The sequence below is a fragment of the Ostrea edulis genome, chromosome 10 (genome assembly GCF_947568905.1).
Source record: "Ostrea edulis chromosome 10, xbOstEdul1.1, whole genome shotgun sequence".
Lineage (NCBI taxonomy): Eukaryota > Metazoa > Mollusca > Bivalvia > Ostreida > Ostreidae > Ostrea > Ostrea edulis.
The window spans coordinates 32341270-32363772 of NC_079173.1; the positions used below are offsets into that span (position 1 = coordinate 32341270).

At 42.7% G+C, this 22503-nt stretch overlaps 1 protein-coding gene across 1 annotated transcript in view; it reads left to right on the forward strand.

The window, feature by feature from the left end:
* The window catches only part of LOC130050699 (putative uncharacterized protein DDB_G0271982), a gene marked incomplete at its 5' end in the record, with an annotated part of 10301 nt that extends 1731 nt beyond the window's left edge, over window positions 1–8570 (forward strand). Inside the window, 2 exons of the mRNA XM_056150927.1 lie at window positions 4555–4605; window positions 8562–8570. Coding sequence (XP_056006902.1) covers window positions 4555–4605; window positions 8562–8570 — 60 coding nt within the window. The remainder of the gene's footprint in view (window positions 1–4554; window positions 4606–8561) is intronic.
* Between the last annotated feature and the right edge of the window lie 13933 nt (window positions 8571–22503).

The following is a 22503-nucleotide window of genomic DNA, read 5'->3' on the forward strand; positions in this document are numbered from 1 at the left end:
GAGAGAGAGAGAGAGAGAGAGAGTGGGCGAGAGAGTATGGAGAGTAGGCGAGAGCAAGCGAGAGAGCGAGAAAGAGAGAGCGATCGAGAGAGAGCGAGCAAGTGAGAGCGAGCGAGAGAGGGAGCGAGTGAGAGAGCGAGAGAGAGCAAGAGAGCGAGAGAGAGGGCGAGAGAGAGCGAGAGAAAGGGCGAGAGAGAGGAAGAGAGCGAGAGAGAGGGCGAGAGAGAGCGAGGGTTAGAGAGAGCGGCGGGCGAGAGAGAGGGGCGAGAGAGAGAGAGAGAGAGAGAGAGAGAGAGAGCGGGTGAGAGAGCGGGCAAGAGAAAGAGAGAGAGAGAGCGGGAAGAGAAAGAGAGAGAGCAGGAGAGAGAGAGAGAGAGCAAGAAAGAGAGAGTGGGCGAGAGAGAGAGCGTGAGTTGGCGAGAGAGAGAGAGAAAGTGAGAGAGAGAGAGAGTGGGCGACAGAAAGAGGTGTGGCAAGAAAGAGAGAGAGAGAGTGGGCGAGAGAGTGTGGAGAGTAGTCGAGAGAGCGATCGAGAGAGAGCGAGCGAGTGAGAGCGAGGGAGAGAGCGAGTGAGTGAGTGAGAGCAAGCGAGAGAGCGAGCGAGTGAGAGAGCGAGAGAGAAGGCGAGAGAGAGCAAGAGAGCGAGAGAGAGGGCGAGAGAGAGAGAGAGAGAGAGAGAGGGGGGCGAGAGCGAGAGAGAGAGCGCAGGCGAGAGCGGGCGAGAGAAAAAGAGAGAGAGAGGAGAGGGCAAGAAAGAGAGTGGGCGAGAGAGAGAGAGAGAGTGGGCGAGAGAGTAGGGGGCGAGAAAGAGGGCGAGAGAGAGAGAGCGAGCGAGAGAGAGAGAGAGCGGGTGAGAGAGCGGGTGAGAGAGCGGGCAAGAGAAGAGAGAGAGAGCGGCAAGAGAAAGAGAGAGAGCAGGAGAGAGAGAGAGAGAGAGCAAGAAAAAGAGAGTGGGCGAGAGAGAGAGAGAGAAAGAGAGAGAGAGAGAGTCGGCGAGAGGCGAGAGAGTTTGGAGAGTAGGCGAGAGCAAGCGAGAGAGCGAGAGAGAGAGAGCGATCGAGAGAGAGCGAGCGAGTGAGAGAGCGAGAGAGAGGGCGAGAGAGAGCAAGAAAGCGAGAGAGAGGGCGAGAGAGAGCAAGAAAGCGAGAGAAAGGACGTGAGAGAGCAAGAGAGCGAGGGTTAGAGAGAGAGGCGGGCGAGAGAGAGAGAGTGAGAGAGAGAGAGAGAGCGGGTGAAAGAGCGGGCAAGAGAAAGAGAGAGAGAGAGAGCGGGAAGAGAAAGAGAGAGAGAGCAGGAGAGAGAGAGAAAGAGCAAGAAAGAGAGAGGGCGAGAGAGAGCAAGAGAGAGGGCGAGAAGAGAGCGAGAGAGCGAGAGAAAGGGCGAGAGAGTGCAAGAGAGCGAGAGAAAGGGTGAGAGAGAGCAAGAGAGCGAGAGAGAGAGCGAGAGAGAGCGAGGGTTAGAGAGAGAGGGGGCGAGAGAAAGAGAGAGAGAGAGAGAGAGAGAGATAGCGGGTGAGAGAACGGGCAAGAAAAAGAGAGAGAGAGCGGGCAAGAGAAAGAGAGAGCAGGAGAGAAAGAGAAGAGAGAGAGAGAGCAAGAAAGAGAGAGTGGGCGAGAGAAAGAGAGAGAGAGAGAGAGAGAGAGAGAGAGAGAGAGGGCAAGAAAGAGAGTGTGCGAGAGAGAGAGAGAGAGAGAGAGAGGGCGAGAGTATGGAGAGTAGGCGAGAGCGAGCGAGAGAGCGATCGAGAGAGAGCGAGCGAGTGAGCGAGTGAGAGAGCGAGAGAGAGGGCGAGAGAAAGCAAGAGAGCGAGAGAGAGGGCGAGAGAGAGCGAGAGAGAGGGCGAAAGAGAGCGAGAGAGAGGGCGAGAGAGAGGGAGGGTGAGAGAGAGAGAGAGGGGGGGCGAGAGAGAGGGCGAGAGAGAGAGAGCGAGCGAGCGAGAGAGAGAGAGAGCGGGTGAGAGAGCGGGCAAGAGAAAGAGAGAGAGAGCGGGCAAGAGAAAGAGAGAGAGCAGGAGAGAGCGAGAGAGAGAGAGAGAGAGAGAGAGAGAGAGAGAGCAAGAAAGAGAGAGTGGGCGAGAGAGAGAGAGAGAGTGAGAGAGAGAGAGAGAGACGAGAGAGAAGAGAGAGTGGGCGAGAGAGTATGGAGAGTAGGCGAGAGCAAGCGAGAGAGCGAGAAAGAGAGAGCGATCGAGAGAGAGCGAGCAAGTGAGAGCGAGCGAGAGAGGGAGCGAGTGAGAGAGCGAGAGAGAGCAAGAGAGCGAGAGAGAGGGCGAGAGAGAGCGAGAGAAAGGCGAGAGAGAGGAAGAGAGCGAGAGAGAGGGCGAGAGAGAGCGAGGGTTAGAGAGAGAGGCGGGCGAGAGAAAGAGAGAGAGAGAGAGAGAGAGAGATAGCGGGTGAGAGAACGGGCAAGAAAAAGAGAGAGAGAGCGGGCAAGAGAAAGAGAGAGCAGGAGAGAAAGAGAAAGAGAGAGAGAGAGCAAGAAAGAGAGAGTGGGCGAGAGAAAGAGAGAGAGAGAGAGAGAGAGAGAGAGAGAGAGGGCAAGAAAGAGAGTGGGCGAGAGAGAGAGAGAGAGAGAGAGAGGGCGAGAGTATGGAGAGTAGGCGAGAGCGAGCGAGAGAGCGATCGAGAGAGAGCGAGCGAGTGAGCGAGTGAGAGAGCGAGAGAGAGGGCGAGAGAAAGCAAGAGAGCGAGAGAGAGGCGAGAGAGAGCGAGAGAGAGGGCGAAAGAGAGCGAGAGAGAGGGCGAGAGAGAGGGAGGGTGAGAGAGAGAGAGAGGGGGGGGCGAGAGAGAGGGCGAGAGAGAGAGAGCGAGCGAGCGAGAGAGAGAGAGAGCGGTGAGAGAGCGGGCAAGAGAAAGAGAGAGAGAGCGGGCAAGAGAAAGAGAGAGAGCAGGAGAGAGCGAGAGAGAGAGAGAGAGAGAGAGAGAGAGAGAGAGAGAGCAAGAAAGAGAGAGTGGGCGAGAGAGAGAGAGAGTGAGAGAGAGAGAGAGAGAGAGAGAGAGAGAGAGAGAGTGGCGAGAGAGTATGGAGAGTAGGCGAGAGCAAGCGAGAGAGCGAGAAAGAGAGAGCGATCGAGAGAGAGCGAGCAAGTGAGAGCGAGCGAGAGAGGGAGCGAGTGAGAGAGCGAGAGAGAGCAAGAGAGCGAGAGAGAGGGCGAGAGAGAGCGAGAGGAAAGGGCGAGAGAGAGGAAGAGAGCGAGAGAGAGGGCGAGAGAGAGCGTGGGTTAGAGAGGAGAGGCGGGCGAGAGAGAGAGGCGAGAGAGAGAGAGAGAGAGAGAGAGAGAGAGAGAGCGGAGGTGAGAGAGCGGGCAAGAGAAAGAGAGAGAGAGAGCGGGAAGAGAAAGAGAGAGAGCAGGAGAGAGAGAGAGAGAGCAAGAAAGAGAGAGTGGGCGAGAGAGAGAGCGTGAGTTGGCGAGAGAGAGAGAGAAAGTGAGAGAGAGAGAGAGGTGGGCGACAGAAGAGGGTGGGCAAGAAAGAGAGAGAGAGAGTGGGCGAGAGAGTGTGGAGAGTAGTCGAGAGAGCGATCGAGAGAGAGCGAGCGAGTGAGAGCGAGGGAGAGAGCGAGTGAGTGAGTGAGAGCAAGCGAGAGAGCGAGCGAGTGAGAGAGCGAGAGAGAAGGCGAGAGAGAGCAAGAGAGCGAGAGAGAGGGCGAGAGAGAGAGAGAGAGAGAGAGGGGGGCGAGAGCGAGAGAGAGAGCGCAGGCGAGAGCGGGCGAGAGAAAAAAGAGAGAGAGAGAGAGGGCAAGAAAGAGAGTGGGCGAGAGAGAGAGAGAGAGTGGGCGAGAGAGTAGGGGGCGAGAAAGAGGGCGAGAGAGAGAGAGCGAGCGAGAGAGAGAGAGAGCGGGTGAGAGAGCGGGTGAGAGAGCGGGCAAGAGAAAGAGAGAGAGAGCGGGCAAGAGAAAGAGAGAGAGCAGGAGAGAGAGAGAGAGAGAGAGAGCAAGAAAAAGAGAGTGGGCGAGAGAGAGAGAGAGAAAGAGAGAGAGAGAGAGTCGGCGAGAGGCGAGAGAGTTTGGAGAGTAGGCGAGAGCAAGCGAGAGAGCGAGAGAGAGAGAGCGATCGAGAGAGAGCGAGCGAGTGAGAGAGCGAGAGAGAGGGCGAGAGAGAGCAAGAAGCGAGAGAGAGGGGCGAGAGAGAGCAAGAAAGCGAGAGAAAGGACGAGAGAGAGCAAGAGAGCGAGGGTTAGAGAGAGAGGCGGGCGAGAGAGAGAGAGTGAAGAGAGAGAGAGAGAGCGGGTGAAAGAGCGGGCAAGAGAAAGAGAGAGAGAGAGAGCGGGAAGAGAAAGAGAGAGGAGCAGGAGAGAGAGAGAGAAAGAGCAAGAAAGAGAGAGGGCGAGAGAGAGCAAGAGAGAGGGCGAGAGAGAGCGAGAGAGCGAGAGAAAGGGCGAGAGAGTGCAAGAGAGCGAGAGAAAGGGTGAGAGAGAGCAAGAGAGCGAGAGAGAGAGCGAGAGAGAGCGAGGGTTAGAGAGAGAGGGGGCGAGAGAAAGAGAGAGAGAGAGAGAGAGAGAGAGATAGCGGGTGAGAGAACGGGCAAGAAAAAGAGAGAGAGAGCGGGCAAGAGAAAGAGAGAGCAGGAGAGAAAGAGAAAGAGAGAGAGAGAGCAAGAAAGAGAGAGTGGGCGAGAGAAAGAGAGAGAGAGAGAGAGAGAGAGAGAGAGAGAGAGAGAGTGGGCGAGAGAGTATGGAGAGTAGGCGAGAGCAAGCGAGAGAGCGAGAGAGAGAGAGAGCGATCGAGAGAGAGAGAGAGAGCGAGGTGAGAGAGAGAGAGAGAGAGGGCGAGAGAGAGCGAGAGAGAGGGCGAGAGAGAGCGATGAGAGCGAGAGAAAGGACGAGAGAGAGCAAGAGAGCGAGAGAGAGGGCGAGAGAAAGCGAGGGTTAGAGAGAGAGGCGGGCGAGAGAGAGGGCGAGAGAGAGAGAGAGAGAGAGAGAGAGAGAGAGAGAGAGAGAGCGTGTGAGAGAGCGGGCAAGAGAAAGAGAGAGAGAGCGGGAAGAGAAAGAGAGAGAGCAGGAGAGAGAGAGAGAGAGAGCAAGAAAGAGAGAATGGGCGAGAGAGAGAGAGAGAGAGAGAGAGAGAGAGAGTGGGCGAGAGAGTATGGAGAGTAGGCGAGAACAAGCGAGAGAGCGATCGAGAGAGAGAGAAAGAGGGCGAGAGAGAGCAAGAGAGCAAGAGAGAGGGCGAGTGAGAGCGAGAGAAAGGGCGAGAGAGAGCAAGAGAGCGAGAGAAAGGGCGAGAGAGAGCGAGAGAGAGCGAGGGTTAGAGAGAGAGGGGGGCGAGAGAGAGGGAGAGAGAGAGAGAGAGAGAGAGAGAGAGAGCGGTGTGAGAGAGCGGGCAAGAGAAAGAGAGAGAGAGAGCGGGCAAGAGAAAGAGAGAGCAGGAGAGAGAGAGAGAGAGAGAGAGAGAGAGAGAGTGGGCGAGAGAGTATGGAGAGTAGGCGAGAGCAATCGAGAGAGCGATCGAGAGAGAGCGATTGAGAGAGAGCGAGCGAGTGAGAGCGAGAAAGAGAGAGTGGGCGAGAGAGAGAGAGAGAGTGGGCGAGAGAGTATGGAGAGTAGCGAGAGCAAGCGAGAGAGAGCGAGCGAGCGAGAGAGAGAGCGAAAGGAGAGCGAGAGAGAGGGCGAGAGAGAGCAAGAGAGAGAGCGAGGTGAGAGAGAGAGAGAGAGGGGGGGGGGCGAGAGAGAGAGAGCGAGAGAGAGAGAGAGAGCGGGTAAGAGAAAGAGAGAGCGGGAGAGAGAGAGAGAGAGAGAGCGGGAGAGAGAGAGAGAGTGTAGGCAAAATAGAGAGTGGGCAAGAGAGCATGCGTGAGTGAGAGTGTGGAGAGTGAGTGGAGAGTGGGCGAGGGTGAGTGGAGAGTTGGCGCGAAAGTGGACACGGGAGAGTGAAGGAGTGGGAGAGAGAGAGAGAGAGAGAGAGAGAGAGAGAGAGAGAGAGAGAAAGTGGGAATGTGAGAGAGAGTGGGCGTGAGAGAGTGGGCATGTGGGAGAGTGTGTGTGTGTGAGAGTAAGCGTGTGAGAGAGTGGGCGTGAGAGGGAGAGAGTGGGCTTGTGAGAGATAGTGGAAGAGATAGAGTGGACGAAATAGAGAGTGGGAAGAGTTTGTGTGTGAGAGAATTTGGGCATGTGAAAGAAACTGGGCATGTGTGAGAGAGTATGCATGTGAAAGGGAGTGGGCGTGTGAGAGAGAATATGGGTGCGAGAGAGAGTGGAAAAGAGAGAGAGAGAGAGAGTGGACGAGAGAGAGAGAGAGCGGGCGAGAGAGAGAGAGTGGGCGAGAGAGAGAGAGAATGGGCTAGAGAGAGTGGGCAAGATAGAGTGAGCAAGATTAGCATGTGTGAGTGAGAGTGATGGTAGGGAGTTGGTGCGAGAGTGGGCGAGAGAGAGTGGAGAGTGGGCGAGAGAGATTGGAGAGCGGGCGAGAGAGAGTGAAGAGCGGGCGAGAGTGGAGAGTTGGCGAGAGAGAGTGGAGGGTGGGCGAGAGAGAGTGGAGAGCGGGCGAGAGAGAGAGTGGAGAGAGAATGAGCGGGCGAGAAGAGAGGGAGAGGGGGGCGAGAGAGAGAAAGAGAGCGGGCGAGAAAGAGAGAGAGGGAGCGAGAGAGAGAGAGAGAGCGGAGAGCGGGCGAGAGAGAGAAAGAGAGAGGGCGAGAGAGAGAGAGAGAAAGAGAGCGGGCGAGAGAGAGAGAAAGTGGGAGAGAGAGTGAGCCAAAATAGAGAGTGGGCAAGAGAGCATGTGTGAGTGAGAGTGTGGAGAGTGAGTGGAGAGTGGGTGAGAGTGAGTAGAAAGTTGGCGCGAGAGTGGACACGGGAGAGTGAAGGAGTGGAGAGAGTGGGTGTGTGAGTGAGAAACTGCGTGTGAATGAGAAGGTGTGCGTGTGAGACAAAATGAGTGTGTGAGAGAAAGTGGAATGTGAGAGAGAGTGGGAATGTGAGAGAGAGTGGGAATGTGAGAGAGAGTGGGCGTGAGAGAGAGAGAGAGTGATGCCTGTCTAGTTATTATAATGTGAGGTTACGCCTGACTAGTGTTTATAATGTGAAATGACGCCTCCTAGCAATTATAATGTAAGGTAACGCCTGCCTAGCGATTATAATGTAAGGTGACGCCTGCCTAGTGATTATAATGTGAGGTGACGCCTGCCTAGTGTTTATAATGTGAGGAGACGCTTGACTAATGTTTAAAATGTGAGGTGAGGTCTGCCTAGTGACTATAATGTGAGGTGAAGCCTGTCTAGTAATTATAATGTGAGGTGACGCCTGGCTAGTGACTATAATGTGAGGTGAAGCCTGTCTAGTAATTATAATGTGAGGTGACTCCTGGCTAGTGATTATAATGTGAGGTGAAGCCTGGTTAGTGTTTATAATGTAAGTTGACGCCTGGCTATTGGTTATAATGTGAGGGGATGCCTGGCTAGTGATTATTATGGGAGATGACGCCTACCTAGTGATTATAATGTGTGGTGACGCTTTGCTAGTGGTACAAAACACAATATCTAACGACGAAGATCAAAAACAGACACTGTAATTTTCTCATTTTTCATTTTTGTAGACTTTCTTAATTATCATGTAAAGTAAATCCATGGTTTATTAAACTTGATTACATACTTATGACCTTGTGATCGGTATTTCATTATTAGACAGATTTTTTTCCAGCTTAATCGTAAAATATATTGTGAGTAAGGGCCCTTGATCCGCCCGGCCTTCTTCACAGTCGATCGGAAAGTTACAACTATACAGCACTTGTAAGTAAAGGATATAAGCCAAAATATGTCCATTCTGTAAGAGAAAGAACTGATTGGGGCCCATAGGGCCGAGATCAGTTCTTTCGCTTACAGAATGAACAGTTTGAGGCTTATATCCTACTTTTTTTTTTAAAAAAAACCCATTACATCTTTTATTCTAAGAATGGACCGGCTCAGGTAAGCCCATCGACAATGAAAATTATGAATAAAGCTATTTTGGAATAGTCTGACAATATAACCATTGTTGCGTAGAAAAGTCTGTTTCTTTTGTTCACTTATTGAACAGTGTCAGGTAAGTAGTCTTGTACTGCAGGTTTTATATTCACTCACTCTATAGTACTGAGCCATGTCAACATGTCTTCTTCTAAAGGGGAGAGCATTTTCATTGCACAATCAAAATTTAAGGATTTTAATGAAAGTACTGTGAATATTATCTTAATGGGTGTTATATTCTGGATATGGAGGGTGAGAAAGTTATGGAGCCAAATTTTGATCTGAAAAACATTGTGTTTTCGAATATTTGGATGAGGAAATAATTAACGCCAGCCATAAGAACCTGATACGCCCATCTCGTGAAATGAAATTATTCATGAAAGCGAACATAACATAAAAAAAGCGCCCTGGAGAAGTTTCGGAGTGTGGCTCTGAATCCAGCGAAATTCAAATACAGAATGGAAATATGTCTTTCAAATTTAAGTTTTTGATGCGATATAATAATGGCCAATGGAATTAAAAAAAACTTGTTAATCTTAAAGTTGAAGCAGAGAATTCTACTAAGGGGAAATATCGTTTTAAGTGTTTCAGTGATTTTTCCGAAATCTGTATTGATTCTTACTTGTAGGGAATTTAAAAGTATATTTGTATCTCTTTGACAAACATTGTCTTTCTCTTATTTTCAGCCTACCTATACACGTCTAATAAGTTATTGGGTTTACCTGGCACTGTCCAATAAGTTGACAATTACTGTCCATTATTTTTAAGAACGGACACTTTTCTGTCCATTCTTTAAAATAATGGACAGCAATTGCCAACTTACTGGACACCTACAGGTAACCTTTTCACTACAAGAGGACTTTCTTTCTTTTATATAAAATCCTAAAAAGACAAAGGATTGCGTAACAGAAATGTTTTGCTTAACAGATGACATCAATCATATATCTCCCCTCTCAATGTGAAATCGAAAACAACTTGTTCTTAAAATCACAAACACATCGTTCAACTCATATGCAATGTATCATAATTATATACAGATCCATGTTTGGCTGTTTTCAATTCTTGTAATTAGTTAAGTACGTCAATGTATTTCCTTATATTTCACAATTCCCTTTGACGTCAATCATGTTTACATACATGTAACCATACCTGGTGTATAAATAACAGATAAACATTCTCTTTTTTTAAAAGTAGACGAAATAAGCCGTGCATTAAGAATGATTGTTTCATCGGGATTTGTGATACTTTTGACGTTTTCTATAGGTACGTATTTTGTTTGCACTTTAATTTAGAATTTCTTTTTCTTTATTTATTTATCTATTCATTTGAATTATGATTTATTTATGCATGTTCCTCTCCCTCTTTTGTTATGATAGAATTAAATATTGTAATTTAATATGCCCGTTTCCACAGATATGCCACGTAATGTATTAACATGCAATTTAAGTTTTGCAAAACTTAATTATTACATTTCTAGATTTCTGTGAGAAAATGTTTGTCCGTTCGTCTGTCTGCACATTTTTCTGTCGGTCTGCCTATTATTGATCAATCTTGTGTTAAAATTTTGACTTTGTGTACTGTTTATTTTATTTCTTTTAATATCTTATACCGGACACTGTGATCTTTAAAAAAAACCCAATTTGGATATATAATTATACATGTATATACATGTATGTATACGCACCCAAAAGTAAACCAACCAATTCCAGTATCTCGTTTCATTTTTACAATAGAAGATATTCATCTATTATGTTGGAGAAAATTAGTCATCATCACTCTGGCAAAATAAGTCAAGGCTGAAGAGTTCTTTCATACATCAATAACGACCCCCCCCCCCCCCCCCCACACACACACACACACACTCAGCATTTGCTGTTGCTTGCATTCTGCGATGTATAGATTTCTTAGAAAATACATTTGTAATGTGTCGTTGCAATCACAGGAGTATGCGGATTAAGGCGCAGCATCTCAGCTCAGTATCTCAGCGCTGTATCTCAGCTCAGTATCTCAGCACTGTATCTCAGCTCAGTATCTCAGCTTATTCTTGTAGCACGTGTCCCTGCTGTCTCATTTACATTTTTGAGCAATTTTAAAACAGTTGCACAAATGCTGCAACTTCATGAATCGACAATGACGAGGCGTCGTAAGAGGCGAGATCAAAAGATCGATGTTGGATAAATAGTTAGGGGGGGGGGATAAAAACTCCTGTACAAGTTTCTGTCACTCGACATCGATTACACTTTTGTGGAAGAGAAAAAAACGAAGTGACTGTTAAAGACCACATGATGATATTACATTTTAATGAACATCTAATAGTTTTCATGGACACTTTCATTGGTGAGTAAACAGTAGAAAAGGTATACAAAGTGTTATTTAATCTCATGTGTTTTTACTTGTTAATCAATAAGTTTTAACATTCATCATATTTAGTTTTAAAGGGGGTGTTTTTGGTGAAAACTATGTGAATTTAGTTTTTAGTCAAACAGATAACATCTTCTTTAATGTTATGAACCACCGCGGTGGTCTGAAGGTAGATCGTTCGCCCTGCATGCGGAAGGCCGGGGTTCGAACCCCGGCCACGACAGACCGAAAGTCCTCAAAACAGGTAGTGACAGTTCCATCGCCAAACGCTCGGCATCAAGTATGAATGTCACGGGTCATCGGAGATTACCTTAAAGACAGATGTCCCGTGTCACAGAAGGTGTGGCACGCTAAAGAACCCTCATTGCTCAATAGGCGTAAGCGCCGAACATAGGCCTTAATTTGAAGCCCTTCGAAGGTATTGAACGATTAAAATCGCGAAATTTTACCCCCGCAATTATATAGCCCTTTACAGTATATTCATAGACATCAGATATAATTGCTCTAAGTGAAGAAATATTTGATATAAAGCACAGAAAGTTTCACTTTATTTTATTTGGATACCCACTTCCGCCCCTACCCGGGGTTGAACTCATAACGTACTATGAGTTTAATCCCGGAAAGGGGCGGAAGTGGGTATCCAAATAAAATGAAGTGAAATGTTCTATGCTATATTGTTCCCCGCTGCAAAGCAGGAAGGGAAATAGAAATACCGTTGTCCGCCCCACTCGACTTTGTGGACCCAACTCCTCCGAAACCGCTCAACGAATTTTGTTCAAAGTTTGTAGGATCAGGCACGGATCCAGAAATTGTTTCCAGGGGGTGGGGGGTCGAACCTTTTCACAAAATCGAACCCGTAATATAATAACAGTCAACTAATTTTTCTTATAAATCGTTATATTGTATTTTTTTTTATCTTTGCAAATTCCAAGGGGGGGGGGGGACCCCCGACCCCCCTCTAGATCCGCGCATGAAGGATTATTAGTCACCATATGTAGTTGATCATATTGCGCCGCTATTTTGATTCAACAAATTCTATAGGAGTTATGGGACTTTTGTCCTTCAACTTATTTTGCGACGACGGGGGACTACATGTGTGTGTATATATATATATATATATATATATATATATATATATATATATATATATATGTACATCTTTCTTGGGTAACTAGAATTACCGAAATACCCCCTAACCTACCGAAATACTCGCTTTTTTCATTTCATATTATTGTAATTTAAATACTTGTGTAATAATTTATGGAATTTTTCCTGTATATTTCAAATTTTGAGAAGTAAATTGTTCATGTCCTCATTAAATTCCCCTTTAATTTTTAATTGTGAGAATAGAATTAGTTTGATCCAAGCAGATGATAAAGACGTCGCGCACGCTATTGGTGTCAATTTTGGTAACGTCAAAATGACGTTAAAAACGCAGCGTCATAACCTCGATATAATCTAATTTACGTTATAAGAAGTTTTGATGAAAAAATATATAATTGATATGACAGGGGTATGACAGTTGAAGCGAACGCAGCATAAAACGAATTAGATATTTTTCTTGAGACATTAATTATACTTAGGTAAATTATAATGACTAAACTAAACTTGCGACTTAATCAGAATTAGTCTATATTTCCTCCGTGATCTTCATAACTTTTCTGTTTTAAACCAACAGGAATATATTATCACAATATTTTAAAAGAAAGGTCCATTATGAACTCTTCAAAATGTTTTCATTCATCTTGTGATTTTCAGTAATTTGTCATGCAATAATTGTAAATTAATTTAAAAATGATTACAATAAAAAGGAATAGTTAGAATTATGTTACATATGTATGCGCGATTAACTAGCACGTCACCCGCCGTTACACGGAGATATTATTTCTATATACAATTTCTGTTAATTTAGAAAAATAAAATATTGAATATAAGCATGCTACGAGGATTTGGGTATGAATTAATTCTTACATGCATGCATGCGGACTAAGTGAAATTTACTATCCATAATTCAGTGCTTGCCTCTAATACTATACATGATAGGTTTGTACATGTATATATGTGTAAACAACATATCACTGAAGTGAACACAAACACTTACACTGTAAAATTGTGAGATGAATACATGCATACATCCACCAAAATCACAATTTCGTTCTGCATTTCGTTTTTAGAATACACCTATAAAACAGATACAATTACAGATATTTTTCTGGTTAACCTTGAATTCTTAAGGATTGTTTGGCAATGCAGGCACGTAGAAAAAAAAGGGGGGGGGGGCTTTTTTGACAATGATCAATATCTATTATTTCTATATTCTAATGAAGATGTTTTGGATGACTGCCCCCCCCCCCTCCCTTCCCACTATATGTCATTGTAGTATAGTGAATGAGAAGAGTGTAAGCTATGATGTGAAGACATGTAGTGACGGATAAATCCCCACCCTCAAAGCCTGGGGAAATATGAGGCAGTTTTAGCTTATGAGGACCCCCCCCCCTTATTTTTGGTTTGCATTTCAAGAACTTTATACGAATCTTCTTCGGCTGCCCGCCCCCCCCCCCCCCCCCTTTGAAAAACGATACTACGTGCCGGTGTTGTAGCATAGACTTTTCCCCCGGAAAAACGGACCCGGAATATATCTTCCCCATAGGGTGAAAAAGCGCCCCAGCATATAATTTTCCCCTATGTACAAAGTCAGTATAGAATTTCCCCCATGGCGGAAAAACCGCCCTGGTATAGAATCACCCCCCCCCCCCCCCTTCCTGTTTCCGGATTTCATCGATCGGAATATTTTTCTTCTCATGTAGAAGCTTTTGAATAAATATAGAATGAAGCAAACTCTTGCAATTGAAGATATTAATCAATGAAATTTGTTATTATTGCTATAAAGAGGTACATGTTATCAAAATAAAAAGTTAAAAAAAGAAACAAATATGTGCTGTTAAATTGTTATAGTTTAATGAAATAAATATATATGCGCTCATTAATATTACGATATTCATAAAATAAAGGAATTTTTTTTTTGGAGATGTTGAAGTTTGGTTTACCCGGTACCTGAAAACTTTGAATTGCGTATAGTAAATACAATATGCTTCCCAAAAGACTTTTACGATGGCCAATATCATTAGGGGTTTTCGTAAAAAGTCGAATAAAAGATATACAATTAAAATATCTAAAAAGTAAATTAGAAGCTTTCTTTATCTTTATCGAGGAGGAGAAAATTACCTGCTCAGCTATTTTTGCGGGTAGAAGAGCACATGATTTAATTAGTGTGCCATTCCGAAATATCAATCGCCAAAATAAGCTTGCAAGTAATTAATTATAATGAGAAAACAATCATTAAGTGTTCACCTAAAATAAAATAAATATTTGTACAAGTATGTTTGTATGTGGCGATATTTTATTGACCTTTATGATAGTTAACGACAGTTACAATTCTTGTCTCAAGCCGTTTCCGGTGTGAAATATACAAGAAAAATTCCATAAATTATTAAATATATCGGTAAATCACAGGTATTTCGGTAATTCTATGTACCGCTTGTATATCTACATGTATACACTATATTTATATTGCTGTGTGTACATAATATATCTATTGATATTCACAGGCCTGACAACAGCGCGAGGATATGGTTCCTCACCAGAACGATGTACACCACCTGCATGCGCACGCCCCCCTGAGCATTGTCGACAGGAGTTTGTTTATCGTATCATTAATGGTCAAAGGTGTCTAGTGGCCTGCAGACTTGTTTGTGATTGTCCACAACCCTCCCCACAATCTCTGAGAAACTGCAGAAACACAGACCAGCTTTGTTTTCCTGAGAGAGATTATATAACACTACCTAACGGAAAGTTGTGTTTTAATGGATGCGTCCTAGCTTGTCAGGGTAGATAATGCTGATCATTGCCAGTTTGTCCCGGTGATGCCGACTTTCCTGAGTACGCACGGGAATTTGGACTTGTTTGATGCTGCCAAAAGTTGAAGTTTACGAATTTTTAAAATAGAATCTCCGCTGCTTGTAATGAGATTTTTTATCTGGATCAGACATGACCTTGGTCACCTAAACTTCGGGAAGATTTAGAGATTTAGTATATTGTAGTAACATTGCCACGGTGAATCGCCGGAGCTCTGGGTATGGTAAGGATGGTAGTTTGCATGATAGAGTTCCACCATCTCAGAATGAAACAATGGCCCTCAAAAATACATTGAATAAAAGTGTCAGTGAAAATGTTCAGTTATTTGTTATATGTATAACATGTACAATTGTGGATGAATTCTTGTCATAATTTAGACAGATTATATGGTGTGTGCCATAGATGTATTATAATATATTTTGTTCAGTAATACATGCATCTGTACATGTACACCATATAGGTCACGGAGCCTCATTAACTTTCCTTGAAACAGTTATCGCATGTTTCCAAAGTACAGGAAATGATATGTAATGTGTCTTCCTTACACAGACAGTAATTAAGTATAACTGTTAGTTCGCGGATATATATTGACAATTAGACTTAATTATTGATTTAAAATTTAAGCCCATATTGAAAAAAAACCCATCTCGTGAGGGAGTCGCGTGGTAAGATTATGTCGGTATTACCGGAGCGGATCAAAGATCTGATTTTAATCAAACTGGCAAAGGATGAAGATAACAAACAGTAATCAATTTCATAAATCCCATAAAGAATACAAAATCCAGCATAGGGCAAACATAGACCCCCCAGAAACGCGAAAAGTGGGATCAGGTGCACCAGTCGTTACAATTCTCGAGTCTTTTAAGCAAGCTCAGGATATACGAAAATTGTCTCAACAAGATGAAGACATATTTTTTGAATAAGGGAAAAAAAACCCTCTTTTATCATACCGAGTTTGCACCTTCAGCAAAAAGTCTAGGATTTGCCGAAATTTCCGATCTTTGTATGATTAAATACTGTAGGAAACGTTTTATGCAAGCAACGATTCTTGCTAGAAACACTGAGCGGTTTACATAAAACACTGAGCGGTTTACATAAAACACTGAGCGGTTTACATGAATCACTGAGCGGTTTACATAAAACACTGAGCGGATTACATCAAACACTGAGCGGTGTACATCAAACACTGAGCGGTTTACATGAATCACTGAGCGGTTTACATGGAATGCTGAACAATTTATATGGGACGATGAACGGTTTGCACGATATCAAACGGAACATAGTAAATGTAACACAGTTGAGGGTTTATAATTATAAAATAATAAAAAAGAAAGGAAATCGCCTTTGAACTCGCTGATTTATTAAACTTGTTCCAACATCATGTTGACCTGGATTTTGTGGTTAATGATAAGCCCAACATACAGGAGTGTACCAGCGGATATCACGTGATATTTCTCGGAATAATCACAGAAGACAACACGAAGGAAGACGACAAAAATCAATGTAAGATGTCACGGAACATCGGTACACCAACATTTGTAGGTTACAGAACTACAGGAATCATGTCACGGAACATCGGTACACCAACATGTGTAGGTTACAGAACTACAGGAATCATGTCACGGAACATCGGTACACCAACATGTGTAGGTTACAGAACTACAGGAATCATTTATCTAGATACAACGATTTACTAGCTGTTCTATTTGAACAAGATATTTTCTCGCGATGCATTTTTGCATGTTACATTAAACTAAATAAAAGTGAATGAGTTTAACTCTACGACACCCCAATTCATCGTTTGTTGAAACGGTACTATCATTACGGTAATATTAAAAGCAAACTAACACCAAAATACTTTTTAAGTGTACTGGGATGTACCAATAGAACAACGGACAAACAAAATGTTCACTATACTGGGGTGTGTCATAGAACAGACAGACCTAATGTTCATTATACTGGGATGTGTCATAGAGCAGACAGACCCAATGTACACACAAATCTAATGTTCATTATACTGGGGTGCAACATAGAACAGACAGACCCAATGTTCATTATACTGGGGTGCAACATAGAACAGACAGACCCAATGTTCAAAATACTGGGGTGTATCATAGAACAGACAGACTCAATGTTCAAAATACTGGGGTGTATCATAGAACAGGCAGGGTTAATGTTCATTATACTGGGGTGTATCATAGAACACACAGATCTAATGTTCATTTACTGGGGTGTATCATAGAACACACAGACCTAATGTTCATTTTACTGGGGTGTATCATAGAACAGACATATCTAATGTTCATTATACTGGGGTGTATCATAGAACAAAGAACAGACCTAATGTTCATTATACTGGGGTGTATCATAGAACAGACAGACCTAATGTTTATTATACTGGGGTGTATCAAAGAACACACAGACCTAATGTTCATTATATTGGGGTGTATCATAGAACGTACATATCTAATGTTGAATATACTGGGGTGTATCATAGAGCAATGGACATACCTAATGTTCCTTATACTTGGGTGTATCATAGAACAGACAGACATAATGTTCATTATACTGGGGTGTATCATAGAACAGACAAACATAATGTTTATTATACTGGGGTGTATCATAGAACACACAGATCTAATGTTCATTTTACTGGGGTGTATCATAGAACAAAGAACAGACCTAATGTTCATTATACGGCGGTGTATCATAGAACAGACAGACCTAATGTTCATTATACTGGGGTGTATCATAGAACACACAAACCTGGTGTTCATTATACTGGGGTTCATCATAGAACACACAAACCTAATGTTCATTATACTGGGGTGTATCAAAGAACAGACAGACCTAATGTTCATTATACTGGGGTGTATCATAGAATAGACAGCCCTAATGTTTATTATATTGGGGTGTATCATAGAACACACATACCCAATGTTCATTATACTGGGGTGTATCATAGAACATACAGATCTAATGTTGAATATACTGGGGTGCATGATAGAACAGACAGACCTAATGTTCATTATACTGATGTGTATCATAGAAGAATAGACAGACCTAATGTTCATTATACTGGGGTGTATCATAGAACAGACAGACCTAATGTTCATTATACTGGGGTGTATCACAGAACACACAGACCTAATGTTCATTATACTTGGGTGTATCATAGAACAGACAGACCTAATGTTCATTATACTGGGGTGTATCATAGAACACACAGATCTAATGTTCATTTACTGGGGTGTATCATAGAACACACAGACCTAATGTTCATTTTACTGGGGTGTATCATAGAACAGACAGACCTAATGTTCATTATACTGGGGTGTATCATAGAACAGACAAACATAATGTCCATTATACTGGGGTGTATCGCACCGGACAATCAACAAGACTCGCGAGCCCATTTAAAAAAAGTACACACAATCTGTTAGGAGGGGGGGGGGCGGTATAGTGGAAGAACTACGATGTCCAGTACAGGTTTCACAAAGTCAAAGTACAAAATCCCACAAAATTATGGAGGATAGAATTTCCATGGAGGATAGTAGATTCGGAACTATAGCTTACGGATATAACCTTGCAGCATAGCAGTTGACTTCACAGTATTCACAAAAATACATCTCTGTAGGAAAATATTACAATTACAAGGGGTCTTGTGTCAAATTTTCATGTACGTATACTTATAGCTGATGTTTTATAATGGACACTACGCCACGATCTCGCAAAACAGTCTCACAAAATGTTCATGCCTCGCCAGATTTGCAACACAATCTGCAAACGTTATGTACAAACCGATTTACGAAGCCTCACAAAATACATCCATCAATCAGCAGCCTCGTCTCAGGTCCTATAATACACTACAACAACCCTATTACATGTACTGTTTGTGCTAAAGTACTAAAATAAGCATATTGCAGAGAATTCATTTTCAGGATTTTTCAAAGGCTTCCAATTCCAGTACAGGTGACCCACACTTCATTTGAAATCCAAGAACTTAATTTCAGCTTACGAGCATACGAACATCACAATGAGGCTAAAGAAAAAGTAGTTAAGGAGATAGAATTAGAGAGGGGAGGCAATTTAAAGACCTGCCCATTTCCAATCTAAGACTAATCATCTTCTATAGGTGTAGTTCCAAAGGGGGACTAATCTAGTTAGCATTTAATAAAACACCTCAATAGTGTAAATTCTTTCATCGACTCCGAGGAATCTGTGAAATATACTTCCTTTTATTCTGTTATACAAATGATCGTTAGAATAATTAAACGGTAATTTCTATGGAAACGTGACATAAATCTGCTTCTACACTTTTACTAGAATGTCCAGGCGACTTCGATATGTTGGGCTTTGTATGCTCTCGATAAATGTTTATCAATGGCTTGGTTCTATTTCATGCTAAATTTTTGAGAAATTTGTTGCATTCTTAAACTGATTTTCAGTGGAAACTCTCAATCTCACACAACAGATCACTTCTTGAATCACTTTATTTTTACTAGATGCAATGTTTCAGTTTTCAATCTAACACAAAAGAACACTATTGGTTCTCTTCCCTCTGTAATCTATTCTGGTTCTCCTCTCTCTGTAACCTATTCTGGTTCTCTTCCCTCAGGAACCTATTCTGGTTCTCTTCCCTCTGTAACCTATTCTGGTTCTCTTCCCTCTGGAACCTATTCTGGTTCTCTTCCCTCTGTAACCTATTCTGATTATTTTCCCTCTGTAACCTATTCCGATTATCTTCCCTCTGTAACCTATTCTGGTTCTCCTTCCTCTGGAACCTATTCTCGTTCTCTTTCCTCTGGAACCTATTCTGGTTATCTTCCCTCTGCAACCTATTCCGATTATCTTCCCTCTGTAACCTATTCCGATTATCTTCCCTCTGTAACCTATTCTGATTATCTTCCCTCTGTAACCTATTCTGGTTCTCCTTCCTCTGGAACCTATTCTGGTTCTCTTTCCTCTGGAACCTATTCTGGTTCTCTTCCCTCTGTAACCTATTCCGATTATCTTCCCTCTGTAACCTATTCTGGTTCTCCTTCCTCTGGAACCTATTCTGGTTCTCTTTCCTCTGGAACTTATTCTGGTTCTCTTTCCTCTGGAACCTATTCTGGTTATCTTCCCTCTGTAACCTATTCCGATTATCTTCCCTCTGTAACCTATTCCGATATCTTCCCTCTGTAACCTATTCTGATTATCTTCCCTCTGTAACCTATTCTGGTTCTCCTTCCTCTGGAACCTATTCTGGTTCTCTTTCCTCTGGAACCTATTCTGGTTATCTTCCCTCTGTAACCTATTCCGATTATCTTCTCTCTGTAACCTATTCCGATTATCTTCCCTCTGTAACCTATTCTGATTATCTTTCCTCTCTAACCTATTATGGTTCTCCTTCCTCTGGAAAATATTCTGGTTCTCTTTCCTCTGTGCTCTATTCTGGTTCTCTTCCCTCTGTAACCTATTCTGATTATCTTTCCTCTGTAACCTATTCTGATTATCTTTCCTCTGGAACCTATTCTGGTTCTCTTTCCTCTGTAACCTATTCTGATTATCTTTCCTCTGTAACCTATTCTGATTATCTTTCCTCTGTAACCTATTCTGGTTCTCCTTCCTCTGTAACCTATTCTGGTTCTCTTTCCTCTGGAACCTATTCTGGTTCTCTTCCCTCTGGAACCTATTCTGGTTCTCTTCCCTCTGTAACCTATTTTGATTATCTTTCCTCTGTAACCTATTCTGATTATCTTTCCTCTGTAAGCTATTCTGGTTCTCCTTCCTCTGGAGCCTATTCTGTTTCTCTTTCCTCTGTGATCTATTCTGGTTCTCTTTCCTCTGGAACCTATTCTGGTTCTCTTCCCTCTGGAACCTATTCTGATCTTCTGTCTTGTCTCACTTCTTCTGATCCTCTTAACTGTGATCCCCCGAGCTTTCTAATTTTCTCTGATCTCCAGCTCTTTGTATACACTGTTTGGGATTTCTGTCATGGTCTTTGTTATGTTTAAAGTTTTCTTTTTGGTATGCAGTTTCTTCGCTGATTTCTCATCAATACTTTTATTGATAATACTTGAATTTTGTATTTTATTCTTGACTATGATTAGTGGTACATTGTCCTTTAGATCATTAGTTTCTGTATTGTTAATAAATTCTGTTTTTAAGTACAATATTAATCAAGGGTACATTGTCTGTTCTGGATTGAGAATTTTGATGAGTCCGTCAGAGTTATTGCTCTTTGTTTAGTAATCCTTTATTTTTTCTAAATCACCCATGTGTGAGTTATCTCCCTTGTCTGTTGCCGCCAAATCTCGTGTGAAAGAGTGCTCCTTTGTTTTTTTTTATTCTTGTTAGAAATTTCCTTCTGTAGGCCGCCCACGGTGTAAGTTAAATGTGTATTTAAAGTATCTATAATTTCGTCAGTTCTTTGTCATTCTGATTCATATTCTGTATCACAGTGTAAATGTATGGAAACCCATAGTAACATTGTCCTGTTGCTTTATGTTTGAGCAGATATAACGCATCTAATTTAGATAGTTAGTGACATTATAGTACTAGTTAAGGAGGTATGCTACACCAGAGAAATTTGATGTGGATGAAAAGTGGAGGATATGTACAACAATATTTTGAAGTTGAAAATTTTCAAATTTACTTAATTTTGTCAAAAAATACAGTTTTAGTAGAAAGTAATCTGGAAAAAATTAAAACCCCTGCTGGACTCGAACCTGCGACCTACAGTTTAGCAGTCGGTATTCAAACCTACTGAGCTACTCGGCTAGGTATTGAAATTGAAAAGGAAAAGTCAAATATTGCTGATATCGATTTTTTCATCCATGTTTTTACAGGAAGTCAGCCATTATGACGATGTAGAGTACTACCTTAATGACAGTATTGTCAGACAAGGTTTATTTTATTGTTTGATGAATTTCATACACTTATTAGGGGAATCCATATTCAAATGTTAAATCTATGGAAAGCAGTTCCTGTAATAATTCTCTATAATGTATCTTATTTTTTTCTTGTAGCTTTTTATCACATTCAGACATTCACATTTATCTCTCAGCTATTTGGAGAGTTGCAATAAATGAATTAGGGAGGTTATACTATCCGTTTTGTCCCTTGTTCCATTGGAAGGCGGAATATTGTCGTCGTCATCATCAATTATTGTGGGGTTTTGGAAAATTCATTTTACAAGTACCCATAAACTGATGTCATTCTCATTATCACATTGTTGTACTACGCTCTCAGATCTGCTTTAATTTCTTCAGTCAATTTTTTCCAGCTTAAAGATAACGAAGTCTGTCGTTTACATTGAGCAGACTGGCTGCTCAAAGTCCCTTTATGTAGTCTGGAGAGTGTTTTCCATATACACTATACATTAGTACTTTGTTGTTGTTTTTTTAGCTCACCTGAGCTGAAAGCTCAAGTGAGCTTTTCTGATCGCTTGTTGTCCGTCGTCTGTCCATCTGTCTGTAAACATTTTATATTTTTGACTTCTTCTTCAGAACCACTGGGTCAATTTCAACAAAACTTGGCCAAAGCATCCTTGGGTGAAGGGCTTTCAAGTTTGTTCATATGAAGGGCCATGTCCCTTTCAAAAAAATAAACCCCAAAATGCAAAAATAGGGTGGGGTCATTTAAAAAATCTTCTCAAGAACCACTAGGCCAGAAAAGCTGAGATTTACATGAAAGCTTCCCGACATAGTGCAGATTCAAGTTTATTCAAATCATGGCCCCTGGGGATCGGATGGGGCCACAATAGGGGATCAAAATTTTACATGCAAATATATAGGAAAAATCTTTGAACATCTTTTCCTCAAGAACCACTAAGCCAGAAAAGCTGAGATTTACATGAAAGCTTCCTGACATAATGCAGATTCAAGTTTGTTAAAATCATGGCCCCCGGGGGTTGGATGGGGCCACAATAGGGGATCAAAGTTTTATATGCAAATATATAGGAAAAATCTTTGAACATCTTCTCAAGAACCACTGGGCCAGAAAAGCTGAAATTTACATGAACGCTTCCTGACATAATTCAAATTCAAGTTTGTTAAAATCATGGCCCCTGGGGGTTGGATGAGGCCACAATAGGGGATCAAAGTTTGACATGCAAATACATGTATATACATGTTGGAAAAATATTTAAAAATGTTCTCAAGAACCACTGAGCCAGAAAAGCTGAGATTTACATGAAAGCTTCCTGACATAATGCAGATTCAAGTTTGTTAAAATAATGCCACAATAGGGGATCAAAGTTTTACATACAAGTATATAGGAAAAATCTTTATAAAAATCTTCTTCTCAAG